The sequence below is a fragment of the Aspergillus wentii genome (genome assembly GCF_001890725.1).
Source record: "Aspergillus wentii DTO 134E9 unplaced genomic scaffold ASPWEscaffold_9, whole genome shotgun sequence".
NCBI lineage: Eukaryota > Fungi > Ascomycota > Eurotiomycetes > Eurotiales > Aspergillaceae > Aspergillus > Aspergillus wentii.
In genome coordinates this window covers 162,488-178,987 of record NW_024467840.1, presented here as the reverse complement: position 1 = coordinate 178,987, position 16,500 = coordinate 162,488, and the positions used below count along the sequence as shown (strand labels likewise).

General features: G+C 41.5%; 7 protein-coding genes across 7 annotated transcripts; 4 read left to right on the top strand and 3 right to left on the bottom strand.

The window, feature by feature from the left end:
- Nucleotides 1–1,463: 1,463 nt before the first annotated feature.
- ASPWEDRAFT_32345 (uncharacterized protein) lies at nucleotides 1,464–3,482 on the bottom strand (the record flags this gene model as incomplete). The annotated part of the gene is made up of 9 exons (XM_040833648.1): nucleotides 1,464–1,474; nucleotides 1,577–1,678; nucleotides 1,810–1,883; nucleotides 2,160–2,233; nucleotides 2,360–2,376; nucleotides 2,439–2,491; nucleotides 2,861–2,964; nucleotides 3,305–3,333; nucleotides 3,389–3,482. The coding sequence occupies 9 exons, from the start codon at nucleotides 3,480–3,482 to the stop codon at nucleotides 1,464–1,466; spliced, it is 558 nt and encodes a 185-aa protein (XP_040683806.1).
- Nucleotides 3,483–4,434: 952 nt separating this feature from the next.
- ASPWEDRAFT_45703 (uncharacterized protein) lies at nucleotides 4,435–5,730 on the bottom strand. The gene is made up of 4 exons (XM_040836602.1): nucleotides 5,313–5,730; nucleotides 5,197–5,264; nucleotides 5,031–5,117; nucleotides 4,435–4,966 (listed from the first exon to the last, which is right to left on the bottom strand). The coding sequence occupies exons 1-4, from the start codon at nucleotides 5,322–5,324 to the stop codon at nucleotides 4,876–4,878; spliced, it is 258 nt and encodes an 85-aa protein (XP_040683805.1). The 5' UTR covers nucleotides 5,325–5,730; the 3' UTR covers nucleotides 4,435–4,875.
- Nucleotides 5,731–7,663: 1,933 nt separating this feature from the next.
- On the bottom strand, nucleotides 7,664–9,182 carry ASPWEDRAFT_700754 (uncharacterized protein). Its single transcript, XM_040839093.1, has 2 exons — nucleotides 7,794–9,182; nucleotides 7,664–7,741 (listed from the first exon to the last, which is right to left on the bottom strand). The coding sequence occupies exon 1, from the start codon at nucleotides 9,173–9,175 to the stop codon at nucleotides 7,955–7,957; it is 1,221 nt and encodes a 406-aa protein (XP_040683804.1). The 5' UTR covers nucleotides 9,176–9,182; the 3' UTR covers nucleotides 7,664–7,741; nucleotides 7,794–7,954.
- Nucleotides 9,183–10,900: 1,718 nt separating this feature from the next.
- ASPWEDRAFT_700720 (uncharacterized protein) lies at nucleotides 10,901–11,483 on the top strand (the record flags this gene model as incomplete). Its single annotated transcript, XM_040839092.1, has 1 exon — nucleotides 10,901–11,483. A coding segment is annotated over one exon (453 nt), but the record flags the coding sequence as incomplete, so codon positions are not given.
- A 375-nt stretch (nucleotides 11,484–11,858) lies between these two features.
- Nucleotides 11,859–12,389, top strand: ASPWEDRAFT_747840 (CVNH domain-containing protein; the record flags this gene model as incomplete). Its single annotated transcript, XM_040839518.1, has 2 exons — nucleotides 11,859–12,024; nucleotides 12,094–12,389. Exons 1-2 carry the CDS (start codon nucleotides 11,883–11,885, stop codon nucleotides 12,387–12,389), a joined length of 438 nt encoding a protein of 145 aa, XP_040683802.1. The 5' UTR covers nucleotides 11,859–11,882.
- Nucleotides 12,390–13,761: 1,372 nt separating this feature from the next.
- ASPWEDRAFT_62801 (uncharacterized protein) lies at nucleotides 13,762–15,364 on the top strand. The gene is made up of 4 exons (XM_040838673.1): nucleotides 13,762–14,644; nucleotides 14,687–14,691; nucleotides 14,723–14,810; nucleotides 14,853–15,364. Exons 1-4 carry the CDS (start codon nucleotides 13,767–13,769, stop codon nucleotides 15,133–15,135), a joined length of 1,254 nt encoding a protein of 417 aa, XP_040683801.1. The 5' UTR covers nucleotides 13,762–13,766; the 3' UTR covers nucleotides 15,136–15,364.
- A 138-nt stretch (nucleotides 15,365–15,502) lies between these two features.
- ASPWEDRAFT_45700 (uncharacterized protein) lies at nucleotides 15,503–16,347 on the top strand. Its single transcript, XM_040836601.1, has 2 exons — nucleotides 15,503–15,940; nucleotides 15,991–16,347. Exons 1-2 carry the CDS (start codon nucleotides 15,813–15,815, stop codon nucleotides 16,094–16,096), a joined length of 234 nt encoding a protein of 77 aa, XP_040683800.1. The 5' UTR covers nucleotides 15,503–15,812; the 3' UTR covers nucleotides 16,097–16,347.
- Nucleotides 16,348–16,500: the final 153 nt, after the last annotated feature.

The following is a 16,500-nucleotide window of genomic DNA, read 5'->3' as shown; positions in this document are numbered from 1 at the left end:
ATTATATATAATATAGAAAAAAAATATAATAGTATACTAATAGGTAAGGAGCCTGTCTATAACCTTAATAGTTAAATATATAGTAGTAAAGAGTTTAAAATAAAAAAGATAAAATATATAAGAAGTATATATATATATATCTATTTATTATAAGTTATTTTTTTTAAAAGTTCCTTTCTAAAAGAAGACCACTATAGTTTATAAGCTCTCTAATATTTAAAATAAATTTACTAACTAGTCTTTGACTAGTTAATAAGTAGCTATTTTATTAGAATTTTATATTATCTTATAGTGTTACCAGGTTGAATAATATTAAATATAAAGGTGAGGATAAAATAGCTTTAAATAAAGAGATAAAGAGTGGTTAGTAATTAAAGCTAGTAAAATTTAAATATTACCCTACTAGGTGCCTACTAGCTATATACTAGCTATGTACTAGCTAGAGTAATAGGGATTCTAGATTAAGCTAAAGGCTAGATACCCTTTCTTAACTAAATACCCTATCTACTAAATCCTATCCTAAGTAGTAATACCTCTAAGGCATTACTATAAGAAGTCTAAATTACTTAAAAAGTTTAAAGACCTTATAGGTAACTAGGTACTTCCTATATACTATACTAGTTAGCTACTAGATATAATATTTCCTTTTTATAACTTACTCTTACAGTTAGAACTGTAGGTATAATATAGTATAGTATATCTATATGCCTTTCTAAGCTTATAAACTTTCTTATTATTAATCTAAGAGATATTAGTAACTAGTAGGTAACTAGTAGATAACTAGTCATGGTCTTACCTTCTTATTATACCTATAGGGAATAGTAAGTGTTGGTATTAGCTTATAAATATTATTATTCTTAAATTAAGTAGAATCAAGATCAGTTAGGCTAGGATATATTAGTAATTTATAAGTACTAATTAAGTAGAAAACTTACTTCTTATTATTACCCATTAATCTATTATGTATATTAGGGACATCTTTGTTCAGCACTTTAGTAGAACTAGTTAAGATATTACTGACTAGTTAGTAACTAGTTAATAACTAGTTAGAAGATAAACTATACTTAAGATTACCAGCCTGCTGCTTATTATCTTCCTAATAAGTACTAGCCTCTCTATATATCTCCTTTAGATCCTCCCCTTATTCTATCTTAATATCTGCCACCTCATTTTCCCTAATAACTTGTTAGTGACTAGTCTATGACTAGTTAGATAGAGGATGAACTATACTTTACTGTTTTAATCTACTCCTAGCTTTTAGTATTAAGAGCTTCTGCCTTCTCTATAATACCTCACTCTTTTATAAACTTATTAACTATATTATTAATAAGCTTATCCTCCTATTGACCCTATTTATTCCTATAAGCTAGTTAATAACTAGTTAGGTACTAGTAAGGTAGTAATTTATACTAAGAGATCTCTAGCTGGCCCTTATTATCCTTAGGAGGATTAATAGTAAGCTCCTAGACTTTCTCTATAGTATTCTAAGTAGGCTTATTAAGAGCTAGAGGAGGATTAAGAGTTCTAACTAGTTAGTAACTAGTAGTAGACTAGTAGGGTATCTTACTATTCCTACCTCTAAGGCTGAAAGCTAGTAGTTCCCTTCTTCTGCCTCTTCTAACTAGAACTGCCCTCTCTAGTATTATTATTACTGCTATCACTGTTAAAGATAGGTTACCTAATAACTAGTCAGTAACTAGCTAAGGACTAGTATAGGTTATCTAGAATTATACTAATACTTAGATTCCTCTTCTTTAAGGTCCTTAACTAGCTTAACTGGTGGTATATCCCCCTTAGCCAGCCTCTTACCCTTAGCTGGCATTTTACCCTTTGATTTACTATGGCTAACCTCCTTCTTCCCTTTAGGCTTTGGATTCAGAGGGCTGTTAAATATATGGTTATAAATAAGTGAACTATCTAACTAGTATATAACTAGTAGGGGCTTACTGAGTCTCTAAATCTTCCTAGTTATTATCTATCTTAGACTTAATAGTATAACACTTCTTTATAGCCCTAATACCATGGTGAAGACATTGCTACTTATATATAGGATTATAAACTTTTAGACTCTCTAGCAGCAACTTAGAGCTTAACTTTATTAAGTTAATGCCAGTCCTGACTAGTTAGTAACTAGTTAGTATCTAGGTGTAGATACTTACTCCTTAATCTCCTTATCCTCATTATTAATAAAGCTATTATTATTATTATAGTCATCTTCCTCCCCATTATCTGCCTAGTTAAGTATAAATAGGTTGGACCTATAGCCTTTATAATTTAAGCTAAATATAGTATATATCTAGTTAGTAACTGGCTATCTACTAGTACCTAGGATAGTATACCCCTTAGACTTCTTAGATACCTTCTTGCGCCTGTTATCTTCTATACTAGTTATAAACTAGTCAGCCTATTATCTAGTATTCTATATTTAATTAACTTACTAGGGTGCCTTCTAATCCTTCTTACTCTTCTTCTTACTAGAACTAGTAGGAAACTAGTTAGTATATAGTTCTAGAAGTATTTTATTAATACTGACATTTTTTCTGCTCTAGCTACTTAAGTACTATTCTTCTTTATCCTCTTAGCTCTTTTTACTTTAAGATATTTTCTTAACCATTCTTTCCCTTTCTTATAATATGTCTTTAAGTCTAGAACCTGTAACTAAGCATCTTTAATACTATGACTAGTTAGCAGCTAGTAGCAGAGCAGTAGAAGGCTTTATACTTAGGATTAGAATCTAACTCTTCTAAGTCTACTTCTACTTCCTCTTCTGAGTTAGAAATGTTAACCTTATTAAGTGCCCTAAAATCATTAGCTTTATTATTAAGACTAGTCACTGACTAGTCACTGACTAGTAATATACCACTTTTTTATACTCCTTTTCTTGGTTATCTTCTTCTCTTTAGTTATAGACTTATTACTGCTCTTACTGCTCTCTAGGTCTGTAATGCCCTTATAGAATCCTATCTAGAACTAGTCAGCCACTGGTTATCCACTATATTATATCCTATACTTAATGCTGTATAAAGGTCCTTTCCTATCTGACCCTTACCCTTTATTACCTGAAACTGGATCTCCTTATACTGGCCTTTAATATGCTTCTTTAAATTATTTATTAAAGAAAATTCTCTTATCCCTTAATCATAACTATCCCACCTATAGAACACCTCCCCTAGATAAATAACATAGTACCCATCCTATATTTATGTAGATTAGTTCACTACTACTTAGGAACTAGTATATAATATGATTACTAACCTTCCTCTTCTTATAGTTAGGTAACTTTATGCCCTTCTCCTTAATATACTTGATGTATACTTAAAACACGCTCTTTCCCTATAATAATTAGTATACTAGTCCTAGATTAGTTAAATACTGCATAAATACTTACCTTGCTTTAGATTGACATCCTGGGCGCTCCAATTGGTGTAGGTAGTGGGTGTGTGTATTGTTTTAAAAGAGAGGGACTGACATGACCTGGTCATGTCAGCTTCGCGAGCTCTAAGTCACATGATGGCCACGTCGGTATCCCAATTAGGCTAGCGTGGTCATGTCGGCTAATTAGCGTGGTCTACGTGAGCTGTCGTCACTAGACTCAACTCATGTGACATGCTAAATTGGAGGCACATGTGGAGGTAAAGACTGCGGTCTGGTAAAGATAGGGTGCTGTGGGATTAAGAATGCCTGGTGCCAAGACGCTTGCTGGTTAGCAAGACTTCAGCGTCAAGTGTGGTCGTTTTTGGTCGCCTGCTAACCGTCACATTGTTATATGGAGTGTATTTTGAGTGTCACATAGATCAATCTTCTACTTTCATATTTTTTTTTCTATTATCCTTTATATTCCAGCGTTGTTCCTATCCATGATGTCATAGTTACCATTCAATGTTCTATTATGGATTAAATAAAGGAAACACATGGGAGCAGTACTTTGATATTAGTCATAATGATAGCTTTACTGAATGTACAGATCAGATTAACACCTTTCATACAGTAGAAAAAACGTCATGGAATACTCATTTAAAGTATGGCTTGACTCGAGTCTCATGTGGGGAATAAAGAGCTATTCTGCAGAACCATGATATCATGAACATCACAATTGAAATTGAATTCCAACCTTATACGCCTATTCTTTTTTCCTGTGAAGTCCAGACTCCATTCATTGATATCTGGTTGGTAGAGGCATAGCAGAATAGCCCCACATTATATTATTCCCTCCCGTCAACTCTATTCTGACAATGACATGACGCGGACATCTATCCAACATTTCTGATTTGGGCATATTTTGTCTTCGATTCATTAAGATAAGATGTTTTATATTATGACTATTCAGCACTACGAATGCAGAATTTATTTGAAACTTGCCATTGTTGCTTAGGGAATCTAGTTTCATTTGACTCTGGTTGATACCTATAAAGAAGACACGGCGACACCATGGATATGAGCTATCTGGGGGGAGTTATTTCCGTCTGCAAATGTCTATCATTGATGATGGACAAACTCTTTCCCTGCCATTATAGATAATTGGTTCGTCTTCCCTAGTCTGAAGATTAGAAGATCGAATCTTCATTGTTGTCCTTTGCTTGCCGAGCCTAGATATATAAACCTATTTATAAGAAACCTGCCCTAATAATTATTAGTACAATGAATTATCAAAACCTGCAAGCTGACCATCCGGTAAACTACCACCCTACAGAAAACATCAAAATTGAGTAAAAGCCCCTTTAAGGACAATTGCATTCTTTTGTTGTCCAATTATACACTCCCATATTATCCCGATCCACTTCGACGATATAAAAAAATAAAAAAGGATACAAAGAGCACGGATATCCGATATTATTTGAATCACTAGAAGGGAGCAGAACTCGTATTGCCTCGTCCTTAGATATCCTCCTCAATATGGACCAGAACACCTTCAGGGAACTTGGAACGTTGCAGATCTTCTGCCTCCATATCATCCGGTGCTTCAAGCCTGCATCATAAGAGATCCCAAAGGTCAATAATAAAACACTGATATGAGACCCAGGGATGCTTACGTCATGTTATGAATTGGAGGCATGCCGTGGGTGGAGTTGATTGGTTTCTGGATGGTCGCTCCCTTCCCGGTGAACATTTGCTCAAGTCTGGAAGAAGTTCAGCATTGGAATATTTCATTTGATCTTGAATATTCAAGTAAATGGATAGTGGGACGATAGAACATACGCCTTTTCGTCGTTATCCTTGCTAAAATCCTCCCAGTCTTCCACGCTGGCGAAACGGACACTAGCAGACTTTTGCGATAAGCGATCATTCATATTATATCATCAATTCAAACCTACCATGAAATGCATTTTTGTTGTATTGAGAGTATTTGTTCGTTGTTGAAGTTCGAAGAACGTAGTTGATGAAGTCGAGTTAAAGCTACTCCGGGGGCGATGAGAGCTTTAAGTACCGAACACTCTATGACATTATCTCCAGCATAGCTTCTATGTTGAGCTTGCTGTTACCGTGGATGAAGTTGGATTTGCACATAAAATAGAGTTGTGTTGGAGTCTCATGACTTCACATTCGGTGCGGGGCAACCATATTTGCTCCTTGAGGTATAAACCTCGGAGACGGAATGAGGGGTAGTTAGTTCCATATGCTAGTCATCTGGACTACTGTTCTGTAGGGCAAAAGGCCAATTATTTAGATCGAGAGATGATGAAGCGTTATATTTCCTTAGATCTTTTTAGCTTCTTGTATATTTTCAGACTAGGCCCTCACGCTTGGCAAAATATATTCCCGGTTCCAACAGAGTTTGAATGATAATGACTTGTCACTGAAATAGCACCAAGGACTAGCAAGGATTGAATCAATGGAAAAAAATAGTCAATATCTCATTGCAATTGCCAAGATCAATCATCGACAAGTTGAAGTAAATACCGCAATGAGAACCGAAAGTTGAGTGGTTAAGAGTGCAGGAAGAATGCCCATCAGATTTTGGCCTCAGACAAACATGACCATCTCAGACTGTGCATTTATTATTTGAGCTCACCCATAAAAATATTTACTTTTTTAATGAATCCAAAGCATAGACTAATTAGCCAAAATATCCGTCTCATTCAAGCCTTATGCGCTCAGTCCCTTGGATCATGCTGTGTCGATTAATTCCTTCTCCATATTGTTATCGTTCTCTCCTAAGAATCCGGAGGCCTGTATTCAACAGCTGGAGCAGAGTGTACAGAGACTAATCCATCATCTTCCACCCCACAGGGAAGCTGCTTAACAAGGCAGAGGTTAACAATCAACAAAGTATCCTTCATATCTAATAAGTTGCTACAAGATAATTCAATACTGAAGATCCTCCACTATATATCACCTATGCCATCTCTCAAGGACTCTGCTACAATAAAAAAATCAGCAATAGAATATCAGCATCTATACCCTCTACCCAAACTAATCACTTCATCGGAGATCAATCCAGTTGTGTGATTCCAAGCAAATGTTTTTTTATATTTTTTTTATGGATTGATTCTTATAATAAGCATCCTTCACAACTTCACTGATGCTGACAGCGTTGGACGAATTCCTCCTATTCTTACTAGGTATTATTATAGTAGAACAGATGACTTTACTCTAAGATAAATGCCATTAATTAGTGATAATATGAACTCCCCTGTGATTGACTGACGGACCTGAAATAGATGGAGAAAAAGTGCTGACTCTGCTGCAACCTTGCGCAGTTGAAATTCACAAGAGCAGGATGAACGGAGAGGTGCTATGAGGGACGATGAACACAGCAACCGAGACTCAAATAGTGATCACCGACGGAGAGATTGATATTGGAGCGTATGCCACAGTCTTCCCTTGAACTCTAGTACTATACCTAGATCTGAGCTTTCGGTTTCACCGCTTCCTCTCACCATACGATTCATACTGCATCTTCGTACGCAGACGCCTTGATCCACCGAAGGCGATACGTCCAATCTCCTCATCCTGAGCATCATCACCAACCCACCCAGGCAACTCATCCAAGACCCTAACCTCATCGTCAACCGAGACCTTCAGCGGCACGCTCTGACTTATCGAACTACCGAGCCTCAACAAACTGAACGCATCCAGGGAGCCAGTCCAACGTGGAAACCAACTCGCATACACTGCCGTTGCCAGTAACCCTAATAGATCAAGTCCGATCAAAATAGAGACAACAATAATTCCTGTAAGCGAGATCGACGGCTTCTGAGAGTCCGCTCCCATATCATACTCGACTGTCAGTGAATTTCTATTAGGGAAGCCCTCGGAAATCCAAGCCATATTGGCCAGATATGCCGCGACAGTAAATGCATTCGCGAAATATTGATTGCCAGCCGCGACCGCATCTGAACCGGCTGGACCGGCCACATTAGCTGTTCGGAAGTTGGAGAGCCATGATCCTGCCCTGAGGACACTAACCCACCACTTTTTTCCATCGGGCGCCTGAGGGTGGACGCATATATTGATATCAGTTGAATATAAATCGCCCGCAATACTGCCGATTGTGTTGAAAGCCAGTATCCTCCCCAGGGGAGCGACGTCGCCGCAGAGAAAGCTGCTGTTTGCGCCTGGTATTTCTCTGTGCTCGTATAAATCAGAGTACCGGTTGACAAGATCAATCCAGGAGTTGGGGCCGAAAAGGGCCAGTGCTGTCGTTAAGAGAGGACCTTTGTTAAGGACAAGTTCGAGGCTTTCGATCGCTGGCATGGTGTCATTTCCGCGCTTCTTCTTTTTGTTGGGCTCGTGATGATTGCTAGGCTGTCAGTATAGGAGAGCTACGTTTTTATCACAAAGGATGATCTTACTAGATATCAAAGCCGTCTTCTGAGTCCCCCATGCCCTGAACACCACAGGAGTTCTCACAGGAAGTGCTGGGGTCGTCGCGGAGGAGAGGCCCAGCCTTTTGGCCGTTCATATAGTTGGGCAGTTCAAAATAACCGGCTGTGGTGTCGACGGTGATGCGGAACTATTCAGAGAATGGCGATGATGGATTTTCTGCCATAAGATTGAATAGCAGATCATTCGACAAAGAAACGTTGAGGTAGAGATCTTCCGTAAAGTCCTGTCGGGCTCGAGTCTTCTTCCACGGTGACACTCGAAGATCAACAGGCATGCAGGCATGGACTGCCCAGGACAGCTCCTGCGAGGGAAACTCAACAGGACTTCCCATATGTCGAATGGATAAAGCCCCCGGTATCGTATCGCAATCGGTTGGAAACTCGGCGACAGGGATGATCTCGTAGCGGGCCGTGGAATTGAACCGGGGCAGGAACTGCTGGATCAGCCCGGTGTTGTAGTCCCTGGGCAGCTGTGCGAGAAACGGGTCGGACAAAATTGACAAGTTGCCCCAGCTTACGCCACCTTGGGTGCATAACATGCCTTCGTCCATGGTGATATTATCCATAGGGATGCAGTTGTTACTTCCAGCCCAGAGCAGGGCGGGGAAGTCATTGCCCGACGTGGAGGCGAGTAAATCACGGACTACGCTGACAGTTGCGCCCGTGCCAAGTTCGGTAAGCTTCATGTGTTCGAACTTGTCGGGTATATCGAGAAGAAAATTAACGGGAACAGGATATGTCGGGGTTTTGATTGTCTTTGTCGAGAGAAAGATCTGCTGCAGCGGGGCGATGATGGCCCCGATAGCATGTAACAGCACCGCCCAGAGCAGGAAAGTGCTCCCATAGCGACGGAATCGGCCAGTTAGCAGTCGGAAATAGGTTTCGATATCTGTCCAGCCTTTATCTGCTAGGACGGTCATCTGGCGGAGGGTGAATCTTGGAGTTCGCCCATCATTACAATGTTGGAGATACACCACAGCCGCACTCGAACACACGGCAGACGTCAAAGGGATAGTTAACACACTGGCAACAGACTGGATGACTTGGGCAGCCTTGTACCATTTCTCGTTCCTTTGATATTGAGCCTGGATAACATCGTCATGCGACCATCCGTAGCCGTTATTGTCGTCGTTCCACACCCAGACACCATAATGATTTGCCGTGATGGGACGGTAGTTGAGCTTGCATATCACGATCCACGAGAAAAGAACCAGAGCAGCGTAAAAGAGCACAAGCCAAATCACGTATGTCAGGCGGTGGATCCGAGTCGAGTGTGCTCTCTTTGGTCCAACCGTATGATTGTTAACAGCGTGCCCTTCGCCACTGGAGACAAAAGGCCAGGACGCCATATCTGCCTCATTGGGATAGTCCAGAAGAGATCATGCCAGGGGATTCGCAGGCCGGCTTTAATATTTTGGCTGGTAGACGAGGCTGAGACATGCGCCATCCACACAGCGCTTAGGTAGTAGCTTCTAGACCCCATTTGGAATATGAAGAAGGTTACACTAGATAAGAAATAAACAGAGCAGTTAGAGCCATGCAGCTAAAACTGTTATCACTCTTTGCCTGGCCATTAAACGTTTATCATTTGTGCTCAGCCTTGCGATAAGCAACATGCTCCCAGCCTCGCGTACCGAACGACCCGCCAATCAGCATAAGATTCCATTCTGAATCCGAGATCGACGGAAAATATTCAAAATCGTATCGCAAATCCCTAAATTGCAAGGACTTGCAAATGCGCCTAGCTCTTGATTGACGGAACAAGCGTTCAATGCAGCGAAGGTTCAGTGTGGCAAAAGATTATATGCTTAATATAGGTATTGTGATATTCCAATCATTCCTCTCAAAGTCGAAAGTATTCTAGAGTTTTTAAATACTCCTGTTGTTAATCTGGGTAGTCGGATCAACCTCATACACCAGCATAGCATCACGGCATCCCTATCTAGCGTACATGCTGGGGGACCCTGGATGATCCTCAATCTATTATGGTGGATGGGCAAGATCTATCAGTTACTAAGAACCTTTATGCAGCCCTGTCACATCTTCGCGATGAGTTGGAAGGGGTGACATAGCTTGCCGTTTTTATGAACTATAAGCGACATTATTCTAAGCCATTGTCCTTCGTTCTGTGCTGCTGCCTTGATCACTCCATCTGGAATTGGAAGTTCATCCCCTTTTTGGCTGAATAGTAACTTCATTACTTTTGCCCCTTTCCCAGTGTTCCCGACTGCTGCGTGGGTCACTTGATCTGATATAGGAATATAATTTCTTTCTGTAGCACTTTGCTCCATGAGTTGGGGGGCAGCCCTGCCTTGTCAATGTCGTCGGAAGCCATGGCCAGCAATGCATATACCTTATCGTGAGAAAAAGTAGCCTCATGACTGTGCTACATATCTTCCAATTCACCCAAGGTCCGAAAGGGCGCTCCCTCTATGGGATAGGTGACCGAGCGGATGATACCCTCTTGTCCTGGGGCATACCTCTTGGAAAGATTCAACCTGTTGACCCCGGAGGAAAAGGCGTATCCCGCTATTTCTGCGGAGCCACGCATAATGACGACGCATCGTGCTAGGTCTACCTCTTGGAGTACCTGCATTGGTATTACACGTCTTTTCACCAGAAAGAGAATAGAAACACAAGCTTGCCCACATGCGGCGAAACCACAGCAATTCGTCTTTTTCATTTGATACAGATCCCACAGACCCAACCTCACTGTCCGATGTATCCTCGCCTTCCTCCAATGCGTCCGTTTCGTCCCAGTCTTCATCATCTGACGGTCTGACCATCGTTAAAAATGGAATCCGACATTGATCCCCGGTCGCTGTCAGCTAGGTCATGTATTAATCCGTTGTTCTTAGCAGAGTAGCACTCTTCCTCTTTCTTTATCTCGTCTGGGTCGCTGTATTCAAGAGCCCGTATATATTCGAGTGCTTCACTGCTTCCATCTGCCTCCTCTCCAAGCCAAACCACGACCCGGCCGGAAAGGCCATATACCTTACCCATCAGCTGAATCTGTCCTTCTTCCTCTTTTTGGTTGCTTTGGCCAATGAAAATAGCATCTTGAGATCTCAGAAGAGGTGGTCAAGGCCGCAGCCATAAAAAGGCAATGTGGATATGGCATCTTAAAGTCTCTCGTTGAATGCAAAGGCAGTCGTCTTCCAATCTCAGACCAGGTTCTCAAGGCAGCTTCTGGCAACGAGTTTCATGGATTTCGCATCATGGACCTGCTACTTGACCAAAAAGGAAAAGGCTTTGTCATATCGGACAAGATTCTGAAATCCGCTGCTCACAATACTACAAGAGAAGGGCTCGCAATTATGGAGCTCATGCTTGGCCAAGAGAATAGTACCATTCCAATTCCAAGGCCACTCGATGAAACGGTATATCAAAGGGATTATATAAAAGACCTCTTAAGACACCACTTTGGGCCAGGCTTTATGGGAGCAGCCGAGGATAGCATGATGGCTGACGGGGAGAAGTGGCCATGTGTTGTATATGCTGGTAATAGGTTGCAATCAAGTTCATAGACAATTGCTGAGGGGGTGTTTTCTTGGTACATTGAAAACATGTGATATTAGCAAACATGTCTACATATAGGCACCGAAATTCTATAACAGCTTGATCTGTGCGTTAAGGAATAAGGGACTTGGATTGGTCAGGTGTTTGACATCGGCTTAGTATAGACTAATCCACTCATAGACTTGGCATGATTTAATGACATGAATTAATCTGAAGTTCATGTATCCAGGGATAGTACTCGTAGCTCACGAGCCAATCAAGACTGTTCTTCTTCTCAGCTGCTACCTGTTCCTCAGCCGCAGTGGATCCTTCTATCCAGATCAGATTGGTGGCTGTTGAATGTCGATGCTTCCTTTTCAACAGAATGACGCCATACCGACATGGCTGAGCTGAAGAGCTGAAGAGCTGAAGAATAGGGAGCCACCGTAGAGGGATAGAAAAGCTATATAAGCGGCGACTGTCCTGACACGTGTTGACGCCATCCGGAAACTCTCTAACCATCTATCTTTCTATTTTTCACCCGATTAATCCATCAAAATGTCTTTTTATGATTCCTCCCGAGATGTTTACATTTCAGTGGAAAATGGAAGAACTACTCTACATGCCAGATGCCTAACTCCGGATGGTTACTATAAGGATAGCAGCATTGACCTTGATGACCATCTTGGCAATGGAGATGGTAAGTAATCTATCTTATTCTGATATATTTTAATATTCGACCGAACACTAATGAGATAATTTACACTAGGCCGCTTCGAGCAGGGTGGTTCCAACTTCACTCAGAGTGCTCAAGGTGTTAAGCTGGATTTTTATAACAACGACCCACTTTTGACAGCTGAATTGTGCAGGTATGGTGGAAGATATGACTATGCTACTTTTCATATAAACCGTGTTATTTCAAATGAGAATGGTGTTCTCACCTGGGTAGGTACTCACTCTGCCTGGCGTTATATATGTATGCTGATGCGATTCACAGAACTAAAACAACAATTAATTTGGGAATGGGGAGAAAGGGCTTGGTTGAGCATACTAGAACATGGATGATTTACATATATTTTAATTGATGGACAATCGTAGCTTCAATAAATCCAACAGAATTCAGCAATATTCGCTATTTCCGTCTCGTTTCTAGTGTCGTCACAGCACATTATTCTACTAGATTATAGACTGGACAGGATGCTACAACTTTAGGCTATAGAGGAAATTTCATTTATATCTCACTAATCAAGCGTTAATTTGGACACTTATTAGTATCATAATATCATATTACTATTGACTATGTCGTTTTATTCTCATACAGACGAGGCAGGGGATGATTGTTTAGAAAAAGCCATTTCATTACCCCATAAGGTCACGCGTTACTCCTACGGTTAAGAAGTTCAAATTGCAGACAGATCTAGAGGAGGCATTTATCTACTTGAGGTCCGAGGGCCACCGGGACGTTGCCATCTCTCAGTCAAGCTGGGTCTCCCTAATTATAGTTTAGGACAGCCTCTCCAGCTAGTTCTGTCCTAGCCACTTGCCCCATAACACAACGAGTGTACCCGGGGTGGGATTGCCGTGATCTGAAAGGTCAAGATTATATTCCTGGGTTGCATCGGTGTCTATGGCAGCGATCCTAGCGGTAGGTATATTAATACAGGATACAGTAAATGTTCAGACATGGAGTGTTAAAAAGACATATTTGAAGCTTTAAAGAGGGGTTATGGCTCCTGATACGAAGCGAGCTGAAATTGACGCGTTCCTCAGCCGCAGTGGGTCGTTGCATGGCGAGGCCATATTGGTGGCTGTCAATGTCGATCTGGTTCTTTAGCTGAATGACGCTTGAGATGCCGGAGATGAGCTGAAGAACCGTACCCACTATGGAGGGGTAGCAAAATTATATGAAGAACCCATTATCGCTCTCAGATCTCAACACAATCCAGCCTCTTTAATCCTTCTGTATTTCTCCAAGACTTGCCGGGATATCCACTAGTACACGAATTTCGTCATAAAGAGTGGTAGTCAATATCATAGAAACTAGTATTCTCTTGTTTATTATTTTGATTAGTCAGGGTATACGCTTGGATGGGCATATTACGAATAAGAAAGGTACCATCGCCTGGGTGGTAAGAAGTCAACCATCTGGTAAAGTAAGATCAATCTAATACCCAGAGTCGGAATAACCTGAATGACACATTCCGGATGAACAAACCAGACAGGGAATAGACGAACCTTGAATGAGCTTGAAAAAAGTATATGCTATGATTCGGTAGATGATAACCCGGGGAATACTTATTCAGATGCCTGTTGAACGAAAGTCGTGCGGGGTTGATGCAGATCGCGGATAATTACATGACCACGGATTATTATCCATTTTCTGTTCTTATATTACAGTAGCCCCTCATTTGTAGATTCAATCATGCAAATAACATCAACATAATGCTGGTCCATATTCTCTCTCTTTTAGGCCTCAGTCTGCTAAGTGCAGCAGCCCATAATCAAACATGCACCGTCTTGCCCCTCGGCCATGGACAAGATGATGTACCTAACATACTCAAAGCAGTCCATCAATGTGGAAAAGGTGGTCGAGTTGTCCTTCCATCTCCATATACTTACAGAATCAACCAGCGCATGACAACCCATCTCGAGAATTCGCGACTAGAGCTTGAAGGAACTCTACTCTTCAGCGACAATATCAACTACTGGGTGAACAATTCTTATCGAGTTGACTTTCAGAACCAGTCTACTGCATGGCGTATCACAGGCCATGATTATGAAATCGACGGCGGAAGACAGATGGGTGGCATCGATGGGAATGGACAACTATGGTACACATGGGCCAAAGGGGGGAGTAACGTCTTTGGTCGACCGATGCCACTGCACGTTTTTAATTCAACAAGAGCAACATTACGGAATATCGCAATCAGACAACCGCAATTCTGGGCTGTGTTGGTGGATTCGTCCTCGGATATCGTGCTGGATAATTTCTATGTCAATGCGACCAATACAGATTATAAAGCCGATAAAGAAGAACAGTGGGTTCAGAATACAGACGGAATTGATACGTTCCGGTCGGATAATATCACCATTACGAATTGGGTATACCAAGGTGGTGACGATGCAGTCGCTTTCAAGGGAAATTCGACTAATATCCATGTTGAGAATGTGGCTGTCTATGGTGGCCCTGGCATTGCATTTGGTTCTCTTGGACAGTATCCTGATCGACCGGATATTGTGGAGAATATCACCGTTCGAAATATCAGTTTGCAGCCATCGTTGCAACGAGCGATGTCGTCGGGTATTTACTTTAAGAGCTGGTATGTCTTCCATCCATGTGTATACATTGGCTGACTGTTTAGGATTGGTGTTAACTACGGCGCCCCCCCCAAATGGAGGCGGAGGTGGGCATGGATACGTGCGCAATGTCAACATTGAGAATATCAAACTCAAAGATGTGGAACTCCCAATATACATCGACACATGGTGAGTCCACCCTTCTACTGTCGAAGTATACTAATGAAGCAGCCTGAGCTACCTCCCCGGAAAGAACGTCACCCAATACTGCAACACATCGCCGTACCATTTTAACCATTTGCATTTCAAGAATATCAGTGGAAATGGACTTGCCACGCCTACTGACTACACTGAACAGAATATCACGTTCGGGATTTCGCTGCTCTGCTCGAAGGAGGCACCATGTACGGATTTGACTTTTGAGGGTGTAAATGTCACGCTGCCAGACGGGTATACTGGATCTCAGGTTCTTTGTGAGAATGCCCAGGTGAAGGGATTGGTTTGCAATCAATAGATGAACCCATTTCATTCTGGGTGTTATTAAGATAATCTTTCACAGAGATCCCGGAAAGATTAAGCGCTGTTCCTTCCTCCAATTCCTTCAATCGATGCTGAAATGAGTCCCTTCAGAGGAAGACCAGTAAAACCACTGGATGACCTGTCGATGAAGCATGATGGATAGCAATATCATATTTTCTACTCTCTCTATTCCATCGAACAAGTAGCATAAGTCTTGACTAAGGAATCAAATAAATAGCTGGTCTATCAGACGATCATGTGACGATGGATGCCTGATTAAAAAGGCTAATAATCATAATCATCCTTGTATTCCGCCCTACAGAATCTACATTTTACAACCCCCTTCCTCTTACATACATACCCACCGACCTCAACTGGGCGGCAATCGTGCGTGCAATCGTTTATGTGTCCGAAAGTCATTCACGGGGAGCCCATTTTGTATGTGATGGTCCGTGCATTGTTGATTTCCCCATACAAAGTGGGCCGCTCACATTTGCCCCCTTCCCGGGCTGCAACTGACACACTTTATCTCTACTACTGTCATCTTTTATTCTCAAGATGAAGATATTCAATCGACCTGGTCGACTGGGTCGGCCGACATATCTACCTCTTTTACGCCGGTCTTCCAATGTCGCAATACTCGACCAAGCAGTGAAAATTGAGGAACAAAAAATGCCTGCATACGATCGGGGACTTTATTATGCCGTCAAACTCGGAGACGTGTTTCGCTCTCGATATCGGGTTATCAGCAAGTTGGGATTTGGTGCTACTTCTACAGTCTGGTTCCGTCGTGACCTTCTGTAATATGACCTAACCTTCTCATAAAAATGAACGACGCTGATCAAAATAGCGAGGGTCGGTGCATCGCACTAAAAATATTCATCCGCAGTTCAAAGACAAACCAAGAAGTGAGGTTCCCCGCCTCGTCAGGAACTGATGTTTGTCTGCCTGTTTGAACCCAATCGTATGGGAAGGAGAAATCGGGAAATGTAATGCAATCAAACAAGAAGCGCTTTCATAGTCTCCAGCATTATCTACCAATATTGTGATTCCCCGCGATCTGTCAGTGCCCTAATTGTAATCAGATCAGGTATATCAACCTCTGTGATTCATCTTCTAACAAGATTTATCTTGTGAGGGTAACCTCAGCTCCCCTACCCCAGACTCTTAGTATTCATCTATATACTGAACTTGAATGCGAATCCAGTTCATTACTTTTACGAATGACACTTGCTTCTATCTAAGGCTAAATACATGTTGCTCTCCATCTTTCTATTTTTCAACAGCTCTACTAGTTATTTTCATACATGATAGTAAGGTTGGGCCTTCAAAGAACATTCAACTCCCGTGGTAAAACCAG

Excerpts from the sequence above, each read along its gene's own strand:
- ASPWEDRAFT_45703 (XM_040836602.1), bottom strand. Across the intron at positions 5,118-5,196 it reads AAGGATAACGACGAAAAGGC|ACTTGAGCAAATGTTCACCG; the intron begins GTATGTTCTATC and ends AACTTCTTCCAG. Across the intron at positions 4,967-5,030 it reads CCTCCAATTCATAACATGAC|GCTTGAAGCACCGGATGATA; the intron begins GTAAGCATCCCT and ends CTTATGATGCAG.
- ASPWEDRAFT_700754 (XM_040839093.1), bottom strand. The coding sequence starts at position 9,175 with ATGGCGTCCTGGCCTTTTGTCTCCAGTGGCGAAGGGCACGCTGTTAAC.
- ASPWEDRAFT_62801 (XM_040838673.1), top strand. The coding sequence starts at position 13,767 with ATGCTGGTCCATATTCTCTCTCTTTTAGGCCTCAGTCTGCTAAGTGCA. Across the intron at positions 14,811-14,852 it reads CCAATATACATCGACACATG|CCTGAGCTACCTCCCCGGAA; the intron begins GTGAGTCCACCC and ends CTAATGAAGCAG.
- ASPWEDRAFT_45700 (XM_040836601.1), top strand. The coding sequence starts at position 15,813 with ATGCCTGCATACGATCGGGGACTTTATTATGCCGTCAAACTCGGAGAC. Across the intron at positions 15,941-15,990 it reads TGGTTCCGTCGTGACCTTCT|CGAGGGTCGGTGCATCGCAC; the intron begins GTAATATGACCT and ends TGATCAAAATAG.